This window comes from Oncorhynchus mykiss, chromosome 9 (genome assembly GCF_013265735.2).
Source record: "Oncorhynchus mykiss isolate Arlee chromosome 9, USDA_OmykA_1.1, whole genome shotgun sequence".
Taxonomy (NCBI): domain Eukaryota; kingdom Metazoa; phylum Chordata; class Actinopteri; order Salmoniformes; family Salmonidae; genus Oncorhynchus; species Oncorhynchus mykiss.
The window spans coordinates 19,444,106-19,462,983 of record NC_048573.1 but is presented as its reverse complement, the minus strand read 5'-3'; the positions used below and the strand labels follow the sequence as shown (position 1 = coordinate 19,462,983).

General features: G+C 40.5%; 1 protein-coding gene across 1 annotated transcript; it reads right to left on the bottom strand.

Moving 5' to 3' along the window:
- Positions 1-5,440: 5,440 nt before the first annotated feature.
- LOC110531684 lies at positions 5,441-7,272 on the bottom strand. Its single transcript, XM_036987524.1, has 6 exons — positions 7,221-7,272; positions 6,706-7,071; positions 6,175-6,525; positions 5,956-6,084; positions 5,805-5,854; positions 5,441-5,677 (listed from the first exon to the last, which is right to left on the bottom strand). The coding sequence occupies exons 1-6, from the start codon at positions 7,261-7,263 to the stop codon at positions 5,552-5,554; spliced, it is 1,065 nt and encodes a 354-aa protein (XP_036843419.1). The 5' UTR covers positions 7,264-7,272; the 3' UTR covers positions 5,441-5,551.
- Positions 7,273-18,878: the final 11,606 nt, after the last annotated feature.

Here is an 18,878-nt window from a genome sequence, read left to right as displayed (position 1 = left end):
GAGGACCCATGCCAAATCTTTTCAGTCTCTTCAGGGGAAATAGGTTTGTCGTGCCCTCATCACGACTGTCTTGGTGTGCTTGGACCATGTTAGTTTGTTGGTGATGTGGATACCAAGGAACATGAAGCGCTCAACCTGCTCCACTACACCTCATCAATGAGAATGGGGGCATGCTCGTTCCTCTTTTTCCTGTAGTCCACAATCATCCCCTTTCTCTTGATCACGTTGAGGGAGAGGTTTGTGTCCTTGCACCACACGGTCTGTTCTCTGACCTCCTCCCTGTAGGCTGTCTCATCATTGTCGGTGATCAGGCCTAGCACTGTTGTGTCATCAGCATACTTAATGATGCTGTTGGTGTCGTGCCTGGTCATGCAGTCATGATTGAACAGGGAGTACAGGAGGGGACTGAGCACACACCCCTGAGGGGCCCCTGTGTTGAGGATCAGCGTGGTGGATGTGTTGTTACCTACCTTTACCACCTGGGGGCGGCCCATCAGGAAGTCCAGGATCCAGTTGCAGAGGGAGGTTTTCAGTCCCATGGTTCTTAGCTTAGTGATGAGCTTTGAGGGCACTATGGTGTTGAACACTGAGATGTCATCAATGAATAGCATTCTCACATACTGTAGATGTTCCTTTTTGTCCAGATGTGAAAGGGCAGTGTGGAGTGCAATAGAGATTGCATAATCTGTGGATCTGTTGGGGCAGTTTGCAAATTGGAGTGGGTCTAAGGTTTCTGGGATAATACTGTTGATGTGAGCCATAACCAGCCTTTCAAAGCACTTCATGGCTACAGACGTGAGCGCTATGGGACGGTAGTCATTTAGGCCGGTTACCTTAGTGTTCTTGGGCAGAGGGGCACCCGAATGTCGGAAGACCTGCTTTCCCTTCCCTGTGTTCCACGTCAGTTGAGAGTCCTAGGGTTGCCCTTCAGCCAACATCCCGGGGGTATACCAGGATCTTTGGGAGTTTTTTTTCCAAGACCCGTGCCACCTGTCTCCTTCCTTATCGCCCCTGGGACAGTGCTATGGACATGCTTGCAGGCTCTGCGTCTCCGCATCTACCCTCTGTTGGTGGCTGAAACCAAGACTATGTAGGAGTACATCCAGGAGGCTCTCGAGCAGGGTTTAATTCACACGTCCACCTCCTCTGCCTTGGCACTCTCCTTCTTCGTGCCCAAGAAAGACGGAGGGTTGCGGGGCCCATTTTTTTTGTTGCCAAGTTGGACCTGCGGAGTGTCTACAATTTGATCTGCTTTCAGTACGATGTCTGGTCACTACGAGTACTTGGTGATTCCTTTTGGATTAGCCAATGCTCCGTCAGTGTTCCAGGCATTCGTCAATGAGGTTTTCTGAGACATACTTGGACTCCAGGTGATCGTGTATATTGACGACATCCTTGCCTACACATCTACCTTGGAGAATCACATCACTCATGAACAAGTAGTCCTGGAATGCCTCCTGGCCAACCACCTGTACGTCAGAGCGGAGAAGTGCCAATTCCATCAGGAGGATGTCTTCTTTTTGGGTTACCAGATCGGCCCACAAGGAGTCATGATGGATTAAAAGAAGATGGGATGCTGTCAGGTCATAGCCAGTCCCAACCACCATAAAGGGGTTACAATATTTTGGGGGATTTGCAACTTCTACAGCTGATTTTAATTGTTTGATTTTTTTAATTTAACCTTTATTTAACTGGGCAAGTCAGTTTTAAGAACATTTCTTATTTACAATGACAGCCTACCAAAAAGCAAAAGGCCTCCTGCGATTAAAAAGGGGCTGGGATTAAAAATGAAAAATAAATCAAATATAAATATAGGACAAAACACACATCACGACAAGAGAGACAACACTACATAAAGAGAGACCTAAGACAACAATATAGCAATGCAGCAACACATGACAACACAGCATGGTAGCAACACAACATGACAACACGGTAGGATCACAACATGGTAGCAGCACAAACATGGTACAAACATTATTGGGCACAGACAACAACACAAAGGGCAAGAAGGTGGAGACAACAATACATCACACGAATCAGCCACAACTGTCAGTAAGAGTGTCCCTGATTGAGTCTTTGAATGAAGAGATTGAGATAAAACAGTCCAGTTTGAGTGTTTGTTGCAGCTCGTTCCAGTCGGTAGCTGCAGCGAACTGAAAAGACGAGCGACCCAGGTATGTGTGTGCTTTGGGTCCTTTAACAGAATGTGACTGGCAGAAAAGGGTGTTGTATGTGGAGGGTGAGGGCTGCAGTGGATATCTCAGATAGGGAAGAGTGAGCCCGAAGAGGGTTTTATAAATAAGCATCAACCAGTGGGTCTTTCAACGGATATACAGAGATGACCAGTTTACAGAGGAGTATAGAGTGCAGTGATGTGTCCTATAAGGAGCATTGGTGGCAAATCTGATGGCTGAATGGTAAAGAACATCTAGCGGTTCGAGAGCACCCTTACCTGCCGATCTATAAATTATGTCTCCGTAATCTAGCATGGGTAAAATGGTCATCTGAATCAGGGTTAGTTTGGCAGCAGGGGTGAAAAAGTCTAGATTTAACTTTAGCCTGCCTGAGAGAAGAATAGTGTATCATCTAGCCATACTCCCAAGTACTTGTATGAGGTGACTACCTCAAGCTTTAAAACCTGAGAGGTAGTAATCACACCTTACCAAACCACATGACCTTTGTTTTGGAGGTGTTCAGAACAAGGTTAAGGACAGAGAAAGCTTGTTGAACACTAAGAAATCTTTGTTGTAGAGCATTTAGCACAATATCCAGAGAGGGTCCAGCTGAGTATAATACGGTATCATCTGCATATACATGGATGAGAGAGCTTCCTACTGCATGAGCTATGTTGTTGATGTAAATTGAGAAGAGTGTGGGGCCTAGGATCGAGCCTTGGAGTACTCCCTTGGTGACAGGCAGTGGCATGTTCGTTATCATTAAACTCACTAACTGCACCTGCTTCCTGCTTCCTGTGTCTATGTTAGAGTAGGTCCCAACGTCCTCTTGCTTTGTGGCAGAAATATTGAGGTGAAACGTATTTTTGCCAGCCATCACAGTGAATCACCCATCATCAAATTTATTGTAGAATAGCACATCCCTCAGGTACTTAGAAGATTTAGCAATGTACTGAAGCACTGATGTTGTACCATACCATGTAGTTTATGTTCTCACTTGTCATGTGTCGTTCAATAGTCACATTGTCGCCCAGCTTTGCTTTCTGAGAAGACGTGGGATAGACAATAACTGGTGTTTGAGATGCTACTGAAAAAACAACTATATTTACTGCATTTAAAACATTTACCAAACGCCTATGGTAAACACTTTAATTGTATAGTAAACATGTATAACATTAGTCAATTGAGCTAGATGTTACTTCCATGCTTTCCAGAAAGGTGAGGAGCTTATTAATCTTTTATTCTCCTTCAAGGGATGAGACTGACTTGTGTAAAATGCAGTCTCTCTACAGAAAATAATGGAAACTTGCATTTGCGATCATTGGTTCATCTCAGGTACCGTCTGTTTTTGATGGTCAAATTTGATTGGCTGAACACTCGATAGAACGCCCAGTAGGCCACGAATGGAACAAATACTGTCCTCTTATTTTGTTGTACAGCTTGATTCTGTGTTGCACAACTTTATCACATAGCAAATTTGAATATGTCGATGTTCAGGTTTATTTTTTTAACAATGTCACTACTGTTGATATGTCCTTTATTAGGTCTAACTGCAGCTCATACTGTCTGCAATACTATGTACTGCAGCTGGCCAACAAAGGGCTTGTCCACCCAAAGTAAAAGACACAACAGCAAGAGTCAATTGATCCCTTTACTTAATGTTTTTCTTGCAATTGTGGTCCATGGGAGTGATACAGTAGTTGGGGTCTGGTTGGCCACATGTTATGACACTGTCATCCTCTAGGGCCTATATGACTTCCACACAGTCACTTAGTAACACAGAGAAACAATTTATTTTCCAATGTATTGACGGATAAAATCCCTTGGGTTATATAATTAGGAGGCTCTTTCTTCTTGGCCCCGATGATGATGATACTTTACATCACACTTCAAACCACGGTTTGTGTTTAACTACGGACTTCAGATCTCCATGTCTAATTACCTAATAAATAGTTAATTTAGTTTTTTCACAGATGTCATTTGACTATATATAGAGAACTAGCTGCCTCATAAAAAGAGTGTTCTATTGTTGATAAAAAAGGACAACATGAAGAGCAAAAGAGTATGTGATACAACTGACTGACACCACTGAGACATCCTGCTGAAACCACACAGAGAGACAGAGAAAGAAAGACACACAGAGAGAGAGAGAGACATAGAGGGTCCCGTGCAGAAGGCCAACAGGCCTTAAAGTGTAGATGGCCTCAGCCTTGGGTATTTTTCACAGCAGACCGCAGAAAACCTGTAAATATTTTGCTGTGTATGTGAAGGTTTGTGTGGCATGCAATCTGTAGGCCTAGGTCTTAAAGAGAAAACAAAGAAGAAAACCTCCTACACTTTCACTATGAGTAATTATGTTGAAAGAGGCCTACGTTATTTAATGTAACATGATGCAAGGGACTACCTGACTTCACATAAATGAGAAGACATTGACCTTTACATTGTGAGCACTGTGTGAAGAGACCATTGGTGCACTAAGGGGCATGAACAGTACTCTGGCCCTGAGAGGAAAAGTAGAGTACAGTGTGTTGCTGCAGGTCAGTCTTCCTGTGTTAAAGGTCTATGAAAGGTTAGTTTCCAATATTGGAAAGTCACTGTAACACCCTCCACTATGACCACAGAGGTGTGTGAACAGAATGCATGAGTTCAAATTATCAAAATATATTTGGTTTAACACTTGAAAATTATTTATTTATTTTTCTTGACAAATGCAAATCAAATGTAAAATAAGTTTGACAGAGAAGCAATGCATGAAATGATGCATACTTTGTATTACATTAACAAAATCGTTAACAACTGATTTCATAACCTTTTTCTGCATATCCATTCATAGAATTAGCTAATGAAGCTAGAGCTAGTTAAAGAGCTAACTAGTATGAAGGGGAAAGTATTTCATTCATCCAGTACTACTTTTCAATCCCTGATCTGTTTTACCTGTATTTGTGCTTGTCGCCACCCCCCTCCAGATGTCGCCCATCTTCCCCATTATCCCCTGTGTATTTATACCTGTGTTCTCTGTTTTTCTGTTGCCAGTTCGTTTTGTTCATGAAACCTACCAGCATTTGTTCCCCTGCTCCTGTCTATTTATTGCTCCTGTTACCTAGTCCTTCCCGGTTTTGACCTTTCTGCCTGCCCTGACCCTGACCCTGAGCCTGCCTGCCATTCTATACCTTGCCCTACCTCACTGGATTATTGACCCCTGCCTGCCCTGACCCTGAGAATGTATTGACCCCTGCCGTTCTGTACCTGTTGCACCTTCTCTGGATTACTGACCCTTGTCTGCCTTTGACCTGTCGTTTGCCTGCCCCTTTATTAGAAATAAACCTTTGTTTCATCGACACTGTCTACATCTGGGTCATGCCTGAAACGTGATACTACTGTCTAATTCCAGAGTACATGACCACTGTCTCTTCCTCCATGTTTCCTCTCTGTCTTCTAGACCTGTTCTTCTTGTTGCTCAGAGGCAGAGCTGCGTAATGGAGACTGTCTGCATCTTGGCTCTGTGAAGAACAAAATTGTTTTGTTGATATTAAGTGTATTACATTTTGCACAATTTGGTAAAGCAAGCCAAGTCTAATAATGTGTATTTGTATAAGACATGCAACGTAAAAAATGATTTCCTCTTACCCCTGCATCTGACTGGGAAATTGTAGGACCTCTTGTCTGAGAGACCATTTCTGAGAAAAAAGACACAAAACCTATAGATACTGCCACGTCTTCCAGTTGATCTACATCTAGAGATGGTGACATCAACGAAAAGCAACTTTTAATCACTTACCACTGCACTGCAGACATGTTGTCTTCTTCATCTTGTAAATGATGCAGGCAAGGAGAATGATCAAGATAAACGCAAAGGCCAATGCTACACCAAGGCAGTATACAAAGAGAAGAGGGTCTACACTCCCGCCTGCTGAAATTTTAGAAAAAATAGAAGAAACTCAGAATAGCAAGCGTATGTATAGGAGATATGAACAACAATGAAAGCTGTTTAACCTACCCTCAATATCCAGCTTGGTACCGTTCCCAAACAGTATCTCCCCACATGAGGCCACAGCACAATAGTAAGTCCCAGAATCCGAGAGGCTGAGGTTCCTCTTGGGGAGGTTGTAGACACAGCTCTGTGCAGGAGACACAGATTCAAGGCTCTTTACACACTGATCACTCCTTTCTCCATGGGTGTACATGATTCCTGGATGGGATTCTCCTGAGCCATGTCTGAACCAATAGACACTGTGTTCTCCTGCACAGGTCTCAGTGTGGATTGTACAGTTCAGAGTCACAGAGTTTCCTGGCTGGACTGACTCAGACACAGGCTGCTGAAGTATAATCATATTTCTGGAACCTGAATCTGACAAGAAGGCCAATAAACCAATTTCATCTCTCTGGAACATCTCTGTAGCAAGTGTTGTAAATTAAAAAGTATTAAATCTAGATTTAGTTTAATTAAGAGAATACATAATATTTATACTATATATCTGTAAATTCAGATTTACAAAACAATGTATCGTAATGATAACTTTATCCTTACCTTTTATGATGAGAATGAATCCTTGTCCAAACTCCACCTTGTATCCATAATCACTTCCACAGTAGTATGTCCCTGAATCAGAGAGTTCCACATCTGCTATCATTAGGTGATTTTTTCCTTGGCCACCTTCCACTGAGAAGCGAGGGTTATTCTTAAACTCATGGTAAAATGTTGCATTCCTGCCATACTTATAGATGGTTGAGATGAGCTGAGGAACATTTCCAAAAGTTTGCTTGTACCAGGAGAACATTATTCCCTCATCGCCTGCATTGAAGCAACGTAAAACCACCATGTCTCCAACGTTGGCTGACATGAGACCAATCTTCTGACTGATGGATGAGGATTCAGTCCCAGCTACTCCATGAACTAGAGAACATAAAAATATATTAGCTGTTACATACCTTAAATACAACTTTGGATTGTCATAGTGTCCGTAGAACAATAATGGGATACCTTGTGTCTTCAAATCAAGTTTGGACATCACATTAGCAGAGAAATATAAAATATTGACTCACCCATCTCTACAAGAAGTGGAAATATCAGACACAGTGCGATCATCTTTAAAGTTGTCAGCTCTTCACAACTTGGGTCTTGAGTGGAAAGAGTCCACCCATGTAGACAACACTTCAACAATGGAGTTACAGGTGATTGGTCGAACTGGACCGCATCATATTTGTTGACGCCTCATTCAGGCAACATTGTTGTCTTTACATGTATCTTGTACAGTTCAGAGTCACAGAATTGTCCAAAAGGTAGAATATCAAAGTTTTGTACAATTTGAGCACACATTTTTAAAGTATGGTTTCCCTTATTCTTTATCACTGCATCTGCTGTTGTCTAAGAGACTCAAATGTGTGACCTTTTTGGAGCATGCCTCTATGACACTGTCATCCACTAGGGCTTCTATTACCACACAGTCAATTCACTTCACCTCACCAAAAACATCTACGAAAAACACATAACAAACATAGCAAATACCATACAGTATTCTTTTAGTGATCTCTCATTCAGGATTTACACTCAGTAGAATAGATGGATAGTATGCCCTCCCATGATATTGTTATTGAGTAAGTCCGTGGTTCTAGTGGCCTAACATCACACTTAAAATCAGGGATTGTGTTTGATTGAGAATACTGTACGGCTCTCTACATCAAATTACATAATACATAGCTCACAGTTGACTTGGTATAGATAAACTGCCTCGTCAAAATAGTTGGTTTATTGTTGCAAAAATGGTCAATTTGAATTGGAAGTAGTATGACCTACAGTATGAGAGAACTAAGAGTTCTGAGAAATCTGTCTGAAAGCCACAGAAATAGAGAAACAGAGGGAGAGAGAGAGTGAGAGAGAGAGACATAGAGAGACACTTAGTGAGAAAGAGAGAGGGAGAGAGTGAAAGGAGCAGAGAGACAAAGGTATGGTGTGCCTGAGGCCAGCAGGCCCTAACATATAGCATAGAGACATCCTCATCTTGTGTTCATCACAGACCACAGAGTAACTGTAAATCAGTTGCTTGGTGTGTGACGGTGTATAAGTGGCATGAGAGGGGAAAACAATTTTCATCACGACAACATCAAGATGCCTGAGTATGGCCCAAAGAAATACATTCAACTTCCTTTGTCTTGGTTATTGTTGAAAGCTTTATTCATCTTATCACAAGCAAGTCGATATGAAATGGCAGAGAAGCAACGCATTTCTTGTATTAGTTTCTACAGTTAAAATAACAAAGCTAATACAGTTAATTTAGAGCTCATGAATTTTAATTGACGTCTGTTTTATTGTTCTACTGTCTGATCCCAGAGTAGACCGTCTCTTCCTCCATGTTGCTTCTCTGTCTTCTAGACCTGCTCTTCTTGTTGCTCAGATTTAGAGCTACATATTGGAGACTGTCTGCATCGTGGGCCTGTGAATAACAATGATAAAATGGAGGAGAATATTACTAACTATATGTTATTATTAATTTTAACTGAAACAATTTTTAAGCAATTCTACTTACCCGAGTATCCAAAGACGAGACTGTCTGGACCTCTTGTTTGAGAGATACAACCCCTCACTACTGATACAACCTTAAATGGTGATATCAAAGAAGAGCAACTTCAAAGAATAAGTCACTTACCTCTGCACTGCAGACATGCTCTCTCTTGTTCATATTGTAAATGAAACAAGTCAGGAAAATGATCAGGATTAGAGAGAGAGCCAATGCTACTCCTATGCAATACACCAACAGTGGAGAGTGCTCCATTGTCTGTGAAGATAAATATATGGGGATATAAGTATAGTAACTATATAGATGATTGCATGTTTTCTTATGTGATTTAAATAAGTAGTACTGTGTACAGTTTTACACAGTTGATCATTCAATAGATATAAACACAACTGTAAGATGTATTACCTATCCTTGATCTCCAGCTTGTTCCAGTTTCCAGACAGCATCTCCCCATGAGGCCACAGCACAGTAGTAAGTCCCAGCATCAGAGAGGCTGAGGTTCCTCTTGGGGAGGTTGTAGACACAGCTCTGTGTAGGAGACCCAGCCTCAGGGCTCCTCTCACACTGATCACACTGATGGGTGTAGTTGATTACTGGTTGGGATTCTCTTGAGCCATGTCTGACCCAATAATCTCTGACAAGAGAATGAGTAAGATCATTTCCCTATTTTCCTGCTAGATTAATTAATTTAGCATTTTATGAGCACTCGCATGTGCCAAAATGAAAGAAGCAATTTAAGTTTCCTTTGACAGCTAAAAGAGTTCCTTCTCTAAATGCTTGGTCAGTCACGAATAAAGCACACTACAATAGTATGTAGCTGAGTCCCCTGACTCTGTCTTGGAGATGGTCAGGTTACAGCTGTCAACTCCTCTCTTCACACTCAGATGTTTAGTTTCCAGGGAAGATAAAGTTGTTGTATAAAAACTATCTTGATTGGTTTGAAGTGATGATGCCATGAGTAAAGGCATATGTCCAACAGCCTGATTGAACCAATCAACATAGGTCATCAACCTAGATGGACAAAAGCAAGGGAGAGTCACACTACCTCCCAGATGAGTTACTATCATCACATATGGTTGTCCATAGTAAATGCACAAACTGTAAAATACAAAAAAAGAAAATGAATCAGAGATATAGATTCAAAAACATATATACCCATCACAGGCAATTGAAGTTGACACAATGCAAAGTTGTTGTGCTTCCAACTTTGACAAATACTATAGACAAAGGGCTGACTGGGACTGTGTCACAGATATAAACTTGATCTAGACACAAAAAAAACATTACTTATTCAAATATATTAGCCATTATACAAAATACAACCATTCCAGTGCTGGATATAGATACCTCAAAGTGTCTGTGAATAATACAAAAATACCTCTTGTATTTTTTAGGAAGCACATTAACAGAAATATTAAGGTTTAACTCACCCATTTGTATGAGAAACAGAAATATCATACACAGTGACATCATCTTTGAAGAGATTATTGTGTGTGGAAAGGGTCTACCCATTTGAATAACACTTCAACAATGGAGTAAAAGGTGATTTGATCTACTGATTTGATCTATAGGGTGTTTCTCAATATGCATACTCCGTGCTCCACACTCTCATGCTCCAAGTGGATTCTCCTAGGACGTTCTCTTGAGTATGTTCTTGTGAGGACGAGAGTGGGGAGAATGCATAAAACATTATATTTGAGAAGCAATCGCACTCCACCTACTGTATTACCACACGCTGCACCTCCCCATTCACTGCACCTTCTTCCAGCCAAGATAACGGCAACAATAGACGAAACAAGACCAACACAAAGCAAATGTTTTACTTCATGATTATCAGCTACATGTGTGAATCTTAATAATCTATCTTGCCAGATAGTTAAACAGGCAAAAATCACCTAAAACTAATATTATACAAGGTAGATGTACATTTTTCATGGGTAGCTACCAATTCTTTGTTTCTAGCTAGCTATCCAGTTAGCCCTATTGATTTACTATGGACTTGGGACTTACCCATTCACTAAACCATCTTCCAGCCAGGACAATGGCAGTAGAGAGGAAACAAGAAATACACAAAGCAAACGTTTTACTTTATAACTATCAGTTACTGTACCTATTTGTAAATCGTAATAATGTAGCTAACCAGATATTTTAACAGGCAAAAATGACCTCAAACTAGTATTATGCAAGATAGATGTCAATTACATTTGAAGTCGGGAGTTTACATACACTTAGGTAGTAGTCATTAAAACTCTTTCTTCAGCCACTCCACACATTTCTTGTTAACAAACTGTAGTTTTGGCAAGTCAGTTAGGACATCTACATTGTGCATGACACAAGTCAATTTAACAACAATTGTTTACAGACAGATTATTACACTTATAATTTACTGTATCACAATTCCAGTGGGTCAGACGTTTACATACACTAAGTTGGCTGTGCCTTTAAACAGCTTGGAAAATTCCAGAAAATTCTGTCATGGCTTTAGAAGCTTCTGATAGGCTAATTGAAGTCATTTTAGTCAATTGGAGGTGTACCTGTGGACGTATTTCAAGGTCACCTTCAAACTCAGTGCCTCTTTGCTTGACATCATGGGAAAATCAAAAAGATATCAGCCAGGACCTCAGAAAAAAATTGTAGACCTCCACAAGTCTGGTTCATCCTTGGGAGCAATTTTCAAATGCCGAAGGTACCAGGCTCATCTATACAAACAATAGTACGCAAGTATAAACACCATGGGACCACGCAGCCATCATACCGCTCAGGAAGGAGACGCATTCTGTCTCCTAGAGATGAACATACTTTGGTGTGTTGAAGCAACATCTCAAAACATCAGTCAGGAAGTTAAATCTTGGTTACAAATGGGTTACAATAACTCAAGGCCTCTGAATCTGAATCACAGCCCTTCAACCTGCACATATGCATATTCACATTTTGCATTGTTTGTGAAATATTCTTAATGACAATGTGTATGTTGTCATATTTGGATTATATTTTCAACAATATCAACAACAACAATATCATCTCTTTTCAAAATTTACTCAGCTATGACGTTTATTTTTAGTCCAGGCTTTTCTCACGAAGAGAGTGAGTTGTGCTCTTAGTGGCATGAACGTTTGTGGTTTTGATTCACTGAAGTGTGTGAAGGCAGTGTGTGGTGAGGACTGATGGTCATTACTGGGGGTTAGAGATGAGTTAAGCTGATTGGAAAATCTATTTAGAGCTGTCAGAATACCACAGAGATGTGATTTAGAATACAGTTTTAAAAGAGAGTTTGAGACAACTGAAAGTGTTAGTCAGTAGAATGTACTCCACGCATGCTATTATGCACATTTTGTAATCAGGATGTAATGTCCCTGCAAACCTACCTGTCACACTCTGACCTTAGTATTCTTTGTTTTCCTTGTTATTTTGGTTAGGTCAGGGTGTGACATGGGTGATGTATGGTTTTTGTGTCATCTAGGGTGTTTGTACTGTCTAGGGTTTTTTGTAGATTGATGGGGTTGTGTTCATTCTAGGTGTTTATATAAGTCTATGGTTGCCTAGATTGGTTCTCAATCAGAGGCAGGTGTTTATTGCTGTCTCTGATTGGGAACCATATTTAGACAGCCATGTTCTTTGGGTATTTTTGTGGGTGATTGTTTCCTGTGTCAGTGTTTGTGCCACACGGGACTGTTTCGGTGCCAGTGTACTTTATTATGTTGTATTTGTGTTCATGTTTAGTGTTTCTTATTAAATACATATCACCGTGATTGAAAATAGCAGAGGTGTATTTGGAGGGCAAGTTGGTTAGGATAATATCTATGAGGGTACCCATGTTTATGGATTCAGGGTTTTGCCTTGTGGGTTCCTGTGAGATTGAGGGCATCTATCTTAGATTGTAGGACTGCCGAGGTGTTAAGTATATCCCAGTTTAGGTCACTAACAGAACGAACTCTGAAGATAGATGAGGGGCAATCAATTCACATATGGTGTCCAGGGCACAGCTGGGAGCTGAGGGGGGTCTATAACAGGTGGCAACAGTGAGAGCCTTATTTCTGATGAGATACATTTTTGAAATTAGGAGCTCGAACTGTTGGGCATGGACCTGGAAAGTATGACAGAACTTTTCAGGCTATCTCTGCAGTAGATTGCAACTCCTCCCCCTTTGGCAGTTCTATCTTGACAGAAAATGTTATAGTTGGGGATGGAAATCTCAGATTTTTTGGTGGCCTTCCTGAGCCAGGATTAAGACACGGCAAGGCCATCAGGGTTGGCGGAGTGTGCTAAAGCAGTGAGTTAAACAAACCTAGGGAGGATGCTTCTGATGTTAACATGCATGAAACCAAGTCTTTTACGGTGACAGATGTCAACAAATAAGAGCACCTGGGAAACGCAGGGCCTGGGTTAACCTCCACATCACCCGAGGAACAGAGGAGGAGTAGGATGAGAGTGGCTAAAAAAATATAAAAACTAGTCATCTAGTGCGTTTGGGACAGAGAATAAAATAATCAGATTTCTGGGCGTGGTAGGATAGATTCAGGGCATAATGTAAAGACAGGGCTATGGTAGTTTGCAGGTACAGTGGAGGTAAACCAAGGCATTTGGTGACGATGAGAGAGGTTGCCTCTTTGGACGCACTAGTTATGTTGGGTGAGGTCTCCGCATGTGTGGGAGGTGAGACAAAAGCGGTATCTGAGGCATGTTGAGGGACTAGGGGCTCCACAGTAAATTAAAACAATGATAACCATCTTAAACAACAGTATACAAGGCATATTGACATTAGAGGGAGACATAAAGCGAGCCATAAAACAATCACAGGTGTTGATTGGGAGAGCTAGCTAAGACAACAACGGTTAAGACAACAACAGCTAATCAGCTAACAACAGCAGGTAAAATGCCGGTGAATGTGCAGAGTGGGTCAGTTAACTACACACAGGGCCTGTTTGAGGCTGGGGCCGACAGATAAACAAAATAAACAAAAATGGAGTACCGTGATTAATGAACAGTCCAGCAGGCGTCAGCTATGTAGCCAAGTGATCACAGGGTCCAGTGAACAGCAATAGATGAAACAGGGAAGCCGCTAGGTAGCCGTAATACAATAGCAAGCGGGAGACACGGCGTTCAAAAAAAAGTTAGCAGGCCGTGGCTAGTAGAAGTGTCTGCTCCGACGTCCGGCAAAGGCCGGTTGATGGCACAACGGATGGAATTATTTCGGCAGACCAGTCGTGATGGAATGTCGGGGCACCGTGTCGACAAAGGGTCCAAGCCAGTTGGCAAAAGAGGTATTGTACCTGGAGTAATTTTGTTTGCTAGCCGGGAGATGCGTTGGCTCGCGGCTAACTGGTGCTAGCTTCGGGACAAGGGCGTTAGCCACGAAAGCCACTCGGTAGCAGCTAGCTAGCAGCGATGATCCAATGCAAAGGTCCAGAGCTTACGGCAAGATTCCGGTGGTATAGTGGATTTTTGTCGTTTTAGTGAAGAGTCCGGGAGGCATCAGCTGTGTAGCCGAGTGATCATAGGGTCCACTGAGCAGGCCGGGAGATGGGTTTGGCTCAAGGCTAGCTTCGGGGTTGGGCCACTCGGTGGTAGCTCGCTAGCTGTGACGATCAGGAGTAATTGTCCAGTGCTTACGGCAGGAATCCGGTGTTGCAGTGGAGAAAAACAGTTTGATATGCACAGGGTTGATAACGCCCTGCGCAGACTGGCATGCTGTCAAGTATTATCCATGCTAAAAGCGTCTGGTGTCTGTGCTAAAGGTAAAGGCCGTTAGCAGTGGCTAACAGTTACTAAATAGCTAGTAGCTGATTAGCTGTTTAATTTCTGATTGAGGTTCTGGCAAAAATGTCCAAAAATAGCAGATCTGTTCACATTTTGTGATACGGGTTGCCGGAAGGTATATTTAGACAAAAAATACAACATTTGCACGGGAGAACGACAAACAACATCTGCACTGCTACGCCATCTTGGTGAAGTGTAATATCGGTCCCATGACTTGAATATGATTTGTGCCACGAATACTAATACCTTAGCATTTTGAAACAGTGCCAAGTAAGTTAAACCAAAGCATGGATTGCTGTCATACCTTCTCCATAGACTGCTTATAGGGTAAGGAAACACATTTGTAATTTCAGGGGCACAACTTTCACAGAGGAAAGATTCTCCTGGCTGGACTGACTCAGACACAGAATGTTGTACAACAGTTTTGCTTGATCCTGAAATTAAAAGTTAGATCAGAACTTTTGATGATGGATTAGCACATTTAAACAATTAACATAATTAGCCATATTTTACAATATTACTGTTAATAAAACAATAGCCCACCTTTCAGAATGAGAAATAGCCCATTTTTGAATTTCATCACATTAACATTCATTGCTCCATAGAAATATGTAGTGGAGACAGATGGCTGAGCGTTGGAGATATGTAGATTATAAAATCCATTTCCACTTTGCACTGTGAACTGAGGGTTATCCATAAACTCATTGTTTAAATGTTGATCCTTATCATATCTGTTAATTGTTATAAATACAAGTTGAGGATTCTTTCCTACAGTTTTTCTTGTACCATCAGATAAGACTTTCTGTCCGGATAGATGCGTTGCAGAGTCACATTGTCTCCAAGATGAACGTGCAGAAGAGGATAACTCCGACAACATGAACATTTACTTACTTTAATTACATTAACCCTAAGTCCTGGTTGGGTGTTGTGTACAGTGTTTGGTTTCCCTGAGTGTGTGAATCAAACATGGTTAAACATTGATTCAGGAGTATGAAATATTAGAATCATTGGTTTACTAATAGTACTTTAATTAAGTTGTTAAACTGGAACGATAACCAGGACTAGACACAACCTGAACATCCTTCAACTTCTTCTCTCTGGTCTGGTGTAACAGAGATGAGGGTCAAGAGACAAAGTGAGGTGACAGCATCAGCGGAAATATGTATCTACATGCACCACAGGAGGTATAACATTTAGGTTGGTTGTTTGAAGAGGAAGTGAGGTTGAAAAAATGTCCCACCTTACATACAGATACAGTATGTGGCTGATTATGCAACTAAGGGCCCTTCCATGTCCTCGGGTCAATTTTGGGGATTTTATACAAATAAAACAAATACAAATGTTTGTATGTTAAGTTCACACTGGAATCACCCGATACTTTTTTAAACACCTCTCTATCAACTATTTTAGCTACTTTTTAAATGCATTTTATACCTCAATTTCACTATTTTGCCCTTGTCCCTGACCCAGACCTTTAAGCTTCTTCTATGTTTTTCTATGAGAAAACATTAATAATTACGCATTATATAATGTTATGTACTACAGAAATAATACATTAAATTAAACATATATCAATATTTATTGTGCGTATGCCCTTTAAATGTTTTTTTTTTACACAAAATATACCTGTCCTGGTGTCATTTCCACCACTGAGGACAAATTCCTAATTAATAAAGTTTTTTCAAGAGAATGTTAATCTAGTTACCATGGAAACATATTGTGACACTGAAGCACATGGCCGCAGTGGACAGTTGTTCCAGGTGGGATGTTCTGAAGTTTAAGAAAAGTCAAGGTAAATATTGCTTGTGTAGAGAATATTCTAATTGTCAGACATTTCCAAACAGGCTATAATTTCTTTAATTTGTGGTAGAACTTTTGACTTTTTTTATTTTATGTATTTAAGGTAAACAATATGCTAGCTGTAATTCTAATCAAAGCATGCTAAGCTGTCTGTCAATTTTCTCCTGAAACTGTAGAAATGTCATTTCCATCACAGTCATTTCCATCACAAACTTATGTGTGGTGGAAATTACAAAGTGGTGGAAATGACACAAATCCATTATCTTATTCGTTTTTACTTTAGGCTCATTTAATTATGTTTAAAATGAATTGAATCTAGAAAATGCTCCAAGGTGTGCACAAATTAAAAACTAAGTAGTATTTGTCTTTATTTTTAGAAGATGCCACATAGATGCCACACAGAGGTCACAGACACATAGAAACAACATTTTAAAAAATCATATAAGATACCAGGAACATCTGCAAAAAGACAGGGAGAGATACTGGAATAAAAAAATAGAAGGGAGAAGTGAAAGAACAAAGAAACAAGAGATGGCAATGGTAATGTAATCAACGGAATAGAAGACAGACTTTAAAGAGAACAGTTGCAATGGAGACCTATCAGCCAACACACCACCTCATTCACCAGATGACTTGCAGCCAGAACATGAGGCTAACATACCTGCCCCTAACTTACCTACTACCCCTGATGCACACCCTGGTACCCCTTCCTCATCATCTGCAACATGAATGAGATGTTGAATACTTACTGGAAGGAAAAAGGTTGGAAGAGGTCGCTCAAAAGCATACAGAGATCTTAGTATGACAAATGTCAAACTTGATTATGCTTTAAGGAAAGTGAAAAATACAAAAAAAGGTATGATCGACTGATGAACAAAATGAAGAGACAAGATTCCCCAAAGACAAAGACAGAACAGCAAATGAAGGGAACTCCGAAGAACATGAGAAGGACTTTATTGTTTCGGAATGCCATCATTGCAGAGTTAAAACAAAAGTATAAAAACATGTGCTTGCAGTGCCAAAGACAAACAAATGTCATCAAAAATTATCAGAGGCAACATCCTGAGAAAGTATGGCCTGTTCAAAGCGCAAACAGAGAATTCGGATTTTCAGCAAAAGCAATGAGGGCAAATGAAAACAGGCCATCAAGTCTTCAATACTCCAGGAAGAATCAAAGTAACAGAATTAGCACAGCCACAGAAGAGAACATCACTAGTTTCTATGTACGTGATGACAACAGCAGAGCAACAACAGGGAAAAGGGACACACTAACGAGGAACAAGAAGAAAAAGCAGAAGCACTTCTTGAATGGCACAATTCAGAACCTTTATCAGAAGTTAAGAAAAATATTCAGAAATTCAAATTTCCTACTGTGAATTCTGCAAAATACGTCCTTTTTGGGTTGTCAAGCCAACAGTCCAGGATAGGGACACATGTCTCTGCAAAACCCACGCCAACCTCCAGTTCATGGCAGACAAACTTCAGCATCACAAAGTGATCAGCTGCAGCAACGTTGAGAACCTTATTGAGTCTTTGTGCTGTGAGAACCTTTCTTATGTCTTTCTGCTGTGAGAACCTGAAGAAAGAGTGCATGTATAGAGAGTGCTCCCTTTGCCAAGCAAAATAGCTTAAAACATCTGACTTTGATGCTGGTGAGAAGACATGGTGGTTTGAGTGGAAAAACAAAGCTGAAGAGAGAGAGAAGAAAAACAAAGAGGGAAACATGGAGAAGTTCCCTGTACATTTGACAGTAGAGAAAATGTATGTGGCACACTGCTAATTCTGTTGGAGGACTTCTCCAAAGGTTTGAAAGAGAAGTTGGGGAAACATGTGTACAACATTCGGCACCAATACTCAACTGAGAGAATTAAGAGAATCTGGGGAAAAAGGAGATCATTGTGCATATTGACTTTGCATATTGACTACCTGTGTAAATACACCAGTGAAATTCAGGCAGTATACTTTGGTGATTCTCACAAGCAGGTGACCCTCCACACCTGTGTTGGATATACCACAAATTAAACTGTTTCTCTTTGCTCACTAAGCTCTTCTATGCGGCTTGACCCCTCTGTTATCTGGGCCCGTCTCTCAAAAACACTGGCCTCCCTCCTTGAGCTCTGCCCATCAGCTACTGCTGTACACTTTGTGAGTGATGGGCTTACAACCCAGTATAGGTCTGAAATGTTTAATTAACAATGGTTGTTGTTCAAAATGTTTGCAATAAAATATTGTTTTCCTACAATTTTTTTTATGCATAGATGTCATTTCCACCACACCTTGTCATTTCCATCACAACCCATATTTTGAGGTAAATGAGTATATTATGTATAATTTACATACATTTATATGTTTTAGATATGGAAATCATCTGGTTGTTAATGTCATAAAAAGGTTGTATGGAAATATATTATTTTTCATGATAAATAAATGTTTTCAGCTTTCACCAAGGCAAGTTTATACATTCAGGCGTCGTGTGGAATTATTAATATTAGGAAAACCTTAAATCACTTTAAATAATATTCAATACAAGTTCACGTACAAATGTATAAGAAATCCGTTATAAATCAATTGTATGATATTTCATTTTCAACTAAAATTTATGTTTAATGACTTGATGGAAATGACATTT